We start from the raw sequence: 6,317 nt of genomic DNA, 5'->3' as shown, positions 1-6,317 counted from the left end.
ATTGGAAAACCCTCTACTTCGAAATTTTTTGATTTTGATGATGTGGAAGTTTGAGATAGTCAGACAGATAGTAGTGATGATGAGGAGGACGAAATCAAAGCTTCGAATGTTCCTAAAACAGACAAGAAAGTTTCAACTAAAACTTCAATTCCAAGAGTTGTTGTTGAACAAGTTTATGGAGAAATAGAAAAATTTGACAAGGTGATGAATGTAAAAGGTGCTCATTATATGGAAACTCATACTGTCGTGTATCCGAATTTTACATGCACAGGTGATGTAGTTTTCCCAAATCAAGTATTTGTCACAACTGGTAATGTTGAGAACGTCAAGCCCGAATTCAACAAATTGGTTGAAGAAGACAATAAGCGTTCAATTGATGAAGGATTCTTTTCAAATCAAAAAACAGTTGAAAAAAATATCACTAAGAATTCGTATGTTTTTCAAAAACAAAACTCAAAACAAAAATGGGTTGTTAAATCAGAAAAAGAAAAAGATGTTGTTACAAAAGAAGTTTATTCAACTCCAATTGTGAAACTCAATTCAAACGAAATCAAAGTGCTTGTTAAAACTTTTCAAAAGAACACAAAGTTTCAAAAAGAAAGGCACGAAAAGTAATTTTTTGGCATGTGGTGTCTAACGAAAAACCCGCTCTGACTAAATCCAAAGTTTCATATGAGACAGTCAGTGTTTCAAAGTCTAAATTCTCCAATTTTTCAAAAACTAAGAGTTTTCAAAAACCAATTGTCACAGAAAAACAAAAAGACACGTCTTTTCATCATCCAATGAGTGTAATCGACAAATTTCCAATAAATCGAAAGGTTGAACATATTCGAAAATTTGATAACATTCGAAAGTATGAGAAATCACAACAGGTTCTGAATGATCAAAAACTTAACAATGTTCGAAAATCAACGAATAGTCAACAAGTTCCAAACAAAACTTTCAAATCAAAAGTTACATTTACTCCACAAAAGCCAAATTTTCCAAATCCTTCAATCTCAAAAGCAACAAAAGTTTCGTGTTCAAATGAAAAATCAGAAATTCATTCTATCAATAATTGGCTTGAAGGACAAGGCAAAAGGTATCAGTGTTGGAGGTTTTCTCAAGTTCAGATCAAAACTGCTTATGAGAAGTATTTGAACGAGTCAACCACTAGAAGTTTATCTTCTCAAGATTCAGATATTCCGGTACAAAGATGGAAACCAATCAACAAATTAACAAGAATTGAGAAGCCTGAGATGCAATCTAATGACAATCCGAAACTATCAAAAAATTTTATTTCAATATCTTTAGATAATGATGTAGATTTAATTGATAGTATAACTGCAAAAATTCGAACTTGGGCTTTTACTTCTAAAATTCACTCCTTGTTTCAAACTAATAACCAAGGACCCAAAAAGCCTTGGGTACCTAAATTCTTTAATTAAATGCAAGTACTTTGTGACGAGCAATATGATACAAAGTGGTATATTGATAGTTTTGCTCACGTCACATGACTGGAAGGAAGGAGAACTTAAGAGATTTTCGAAGCATGGAAAATGCTGGAGTAGTGAAGTTTGGTAATAATCAAAAATGTCAAGTGAAAGGATATGGAAAAGTAACGAATGGGCAATTCACAGTAAATCGAGTTGTATATATGGAAGGTCTTCAACATAACTTGATTAGTGTTTCATAATTAGTTGTGGGCACTGGAAATCAAGTGGTTTTTAATGAAGAAGGGAGTATAATCTCGAAAGTCGAGAAGAATGAAATATTGCTAAAATCAAAACGATATGGCGATATGTTTATACTGGATATTAAACCAATAGTGGGAAAACCATCTATTTGTCTACTTTCGAAAGCTTCAAGTGATGTTATTTGGTTATGGCATAGACGTTTATCTCATTTAAACTTTCGAAATCTAAACAAGCTAGTTACAGAAGATTTAGTTTGTGGTCTTCCTGTGTTAAAATTTGAAAATAATACTCTTTGAGCAGTTTGCGAACAAGGCAAACAACATCGCAAAGGTCATCCTATCATGATAGACTCAAAAATTGTTGAACCATTGGAACTTCTTCATATTGACCTTTATGGACCTTCGACTGTTGAAACAATTAACAAGAAACGGTACATTTTGGTGATAGTTGATGATTTTTCACGTTTCACATAGGTATTTTTTCTCAGGTTAAAATCTGAAGTTGCTCAAACAATGATTGATTTTATCAAGAAGATAGAGATGAGTTTGAAAACGAATATTCGTAGAATAAAGAGTGATAATGGGTCTGAATTTAAGAAGAATATGTTGGATTCGTTCTTAACTGAAAAAGGAATCTCGCATAATTTCTCATCACCATATACACCACAACAAAATGGTGTTGTTGAAAGATGAAACAGATCATTATGTGAGGCAGCAAGAACAATGTTGACATATGCGAATCTTCCTCAGTATCTTTGGGCTGAAGCAATTTCAACAGCATGTTTTACTCCGAATCGTTCTTTTATTCATAAAAGATTTAATATCACTCCTTATGAAATAATAAATAATCGGAAACCTAATGTCAAGTTTTTCCATGTTTTTGGTTGCAGATGTTTCATCATGAATCTTAAAGACAATCTTTCAAAGTTTGCAGCTAAAGCTGATGAAGGCATATTTTTGGGATATTCGCATACTTCAGTTGCATATCGAGTGTTGAACAAACGAACTCGCAAAGTTGAAGAAACTTTTAATTTTACCTTTAATGATTAGTATGTTAAACAAGTAGAAAGAAAGTTTCAACAAAAACCAATTCTTGCTGAATCAAACAATCAAATTGAAAATGATAATTCAATTGATTTTGATTATGATCTCATTTTTGGTGTTCCGGATAGGGCAATTGATGTTGAAGTTCATGTTGATGATAATCAAACACCCAAATCATCAAAACATACTGATGATTCAACACTCACTTTGGATACTACTGAAAATGGAAAAAGTATGTTAGATGCTCGTATGGAAGGGGAGCAGACGTCTATTCCTCTAAATATTGAGGGGGAGCATCCTTTCGAGGGGGAGAAGAGTAGTATGAATCATGAATTTGAGGGGGAGCATCAAAATGATAATCATGTTGAGGGGGAGCATGATGATACATATGCCATTAATATTGATCAAAGTGATGAATATCATGAAATTGATGACAACATTTATGTGGCAGGTACTGATATTGAAGAAATGTACGAAGATGCACCGTTGGAATTTGATCCAGCATATCCACCACTTAAGAAATGGGCATAGAATCATCCAAAAGAGTAAGTCATAGGAAATCCACAAGATGGAGTTTTAACAAGAGCTCAAATTCGTGCGAAAAATGAGGTACTCAATATGAATCAAGAATTTTGCATGTTTAATGTTTTTATTTCGAAAATAAAGCCAAAAACAGTTAAGGTTGCTATGGAACACTCAGATTGGGTTGTTTCTATGCAATCTGAACTTGGTGAATTCGAACGAAACAAGGTTTGGAGACTTGTTCCAAAACCTAATGATGTTTCGATTGTCAGACTAAAATGGATTTTAAAAAATAAAACCGACAACGAGGGCAATATTATTCGAAACAAAGCTAGGCTTGTAGTTAAAGGTTATTCGCAACAAGAAGGTATCGACTATGAAGAAACCTTTGCCCCTGTCGCCAGACTCAAGGTTGTTCGAATATTTTTAGCCTATGCAACAAATAAAGACATTGATGTTTATCAAATGGATGTCAAATGTGCATTCTTGAATGGAGAGCTTGAAGAAACAGTATATGTTGAATAACCACCAGGTTTTGTTAATGAAGAATATCCTAATCATGCTTACATTTTAGATAAGGTTGTGTATGGGTTAAAACAAGCACCAAGAGCATGGTATGCAACTCTTACCAATTTCTTAAAACAGTCAAAATTTAAACAAGGATCAGTTGATCCCACATTATTTCGTAAGAAAGTTGGGGATCATCTAATGCTTGTTCAAATTTATGTTGACGATATTATTTTTGGCTCTACTGACCCAGCACTGTCTAGTGAATTTGAGAATTTGATGAAGACTAAATTCGAAATGAGCATGATGGGTAAAATCAACAATTTTCTTGGGTTAAATATACATCAAAGAAGAGAAGGAATTTTCATTAACCAAGAAAAATACACGAAGAATTTGCTTGAAAAGTTTGGTAAGACTAATAGCACGAAGCTAAAAGTACCAATGGCAGTAGGAACGAAGTTAACACCTTCGTTAGATTCACCTATTGTTGATCTTACCTTGTTTCGAAGCATGATAAGTCGTTTATTTTATTTAACTACAAGCAGACCTGATATCATGTTTTCTGTGTGCAATTCTACAAGGTATCAAGCAAATCCAAGAGAACCACATTTAACAGCTGTGAAGAATATTTTTCGTTATCTCAAAGGAACAGTTTCGTTGGGATTGTGGTATCCATCGAAATCTGGATTTTTCATTCAAGCCTTTTCGGATTCAGACCTTGGTGGACGTACTCTCGACATAAAAAGTACAAGTGGAGGATGTCAATTACTGGATGGAAAGCTGGTAAGTTGGCAGTCAAAGAAACAAACTTGTGTAGCTATATCTACTGCTGAAGCTGAATACATTTCTGCTCCTGCTTATACTTCTCAAATCATTTGGATTTAAAGCCAATTGCGTGATTATGCAATTAATATGAAAAAGATTCCTTTGTTTTGTGATTCACAAAGTGCTATTCGCATTTGACATAATCCAGTACAACATTCGAAAACGAAACACATTGCTCTTCGTTATCATTTTATAAAATATCATGTGGAAGATGGAAACGTTGAAGTTCATTTTGTGAAAACTACTAATCAACTTGCTGATATTTTCACTAAACCATTTGATGAAAATCTTTTGTGAGAATTTTAGCAGGTTTGGGAATGTTAGATGCGAATTCGGTACCAGGATCAAATACTCAGAATTAACGAAATGTTGTTCACGAAAAAGGTGTCGATTCAGAGGCTTGCTGGCTGAACCATTCAGGGTTTACTGTGTGTTAAGAGGCTTCGACACGCTTCGTTTTCGTATCTTGATACTAAAACTTTCCGCGTGCTTTGTTCTATCATTTCTTTTCATTAGTTTAAAATTTGTTCATTGAAAAACTGAAAAATCAAAAATATTTTTATTTCTTTTGTATTAATTTTCGAAAAATCAAAAATATCAAAAAGATTTTCTTTTGTTGCATGTTTTATTTCTCGAAAAATTCAAAATCAAAAAAGAAAATTGTTTGTTTTTATTTTTGTTCAAAAATGGAAAATTCAAAAAGATTTTTGGTTACTTTGTTTTTTTATTAGGTATTCAAGAACATTTTCAAGACAATTCTTCAAAGGGTCATGCTTGTGTTTCTATGGGAAGGTAATTCTCTTAAATCTTTGTACTAGTTAAGATGTCCCTAGAAGCAAACTGTTGCATGTCGATCCACGCCTCAACTGACTCTATGTGTGTTACGAAAGCCTTAATGAAAATTTTCATACGAAAATTTCTTCCAAATTAGGCTTACCTTCGCATTAGTCCAATGAGCTACCTTACTCTTCTCAATTGAGTTAAGAGTTGTCTGTTTGGTCCATATATAACAGAGGTACATTCGAATCTTAACCAATCTTTTTCATCACAAAATTTCTTAACACATTTCACACACAAAGACACATGTTCAAGAGGTCATTAATTAAACCAACTGTGACTTAAACATGTGCAAAATTATGTGTTAATGATCTTAAATCATGAGACCGTGATGCAAGTGAAACCCAAATATCCGAACTTAATAAGGAATTGACGGCGAATTGTGTTCTAGATTCTTACGAAACACTTGTTTCTGTACCAAAGTTTCGTATACTCCAAATCACATTCTTTCGTATGAGTGATTTTAATCAAATGTTCGAAACCCACGACATTTGTTACCCAATAAAATCCAGCTTAACTATTTTTCATGAATGTGATTTCAGTGTGAGTATCAATTCTTTTCTCTAGTCACTTTCACAAATTTGACAAAGCCACTTTTCACTAACTAGACTGGTCAAACAAGTAATTTCGTTTACAATTACTCACCTTATGTTTGGGATGATATGTAACGAAATTCGTAAGCCACCCATTGAAGCCTTGAAAAAGAAGCCCTTTGATACTTCTGTAAAAGTATTCAATTGTAATTCACGGGAAAATGCAAAAGCTGATAGTTATCTTTCTTGATAATTAACGAAGCAACCATTGCCTGGGGTTTAACTGCTTTCATGTCAACATTTTTGACATCACAGATCCAATTTTTTTTAATTTGCTTCTTATCCTTTTTTCCTTTGAATCACTGCACTCACGA

General features: G+C 33.3%; 1 protein-coding gene across 1 annotated transcript; it reads left to right on the top strand.

Moving 5' to 3' along the window:
• The first annotated feature begins 4,189 nt into the window (after positions 1–4,189).
• On the top strand, positions 4,190–5,957 carry LOC145049638 (putative mitochondrial protein AtMg00240). Its single transcript, XM_078998020.1, has 3 exons — positions 4,190–4,531; positions 5,305–5,365; positions 5,953–5,957. Exons 1-3 carry the CDS (start codon positions 4,190–4,192, stop codon positions 5,955–5,957), a joined length of 408 nt encoding a protein of 135 aa, XP_078854146.1.
• Positions 5,958–6,317: the final 360 nt, after the last annotated feature.

Source organism: Lactuca serriola, chromosome 5, assembly GCF_051521515.1.
Source record: "Lactuca serriola cultivar US96UC23 chromosome 5, Lser_US96UC23_V15, whole genome shotgun sequence".
Lineage (NCBI taxonomy): Eukaryota > Viridiplantae > Streptophyta > Magnoliopsida > Asterales > Asteraceae > Lactuca > Lactuca serriola.
This window is presented reverse-complemented; position numbering and strand designations above follow the sequence as displayed.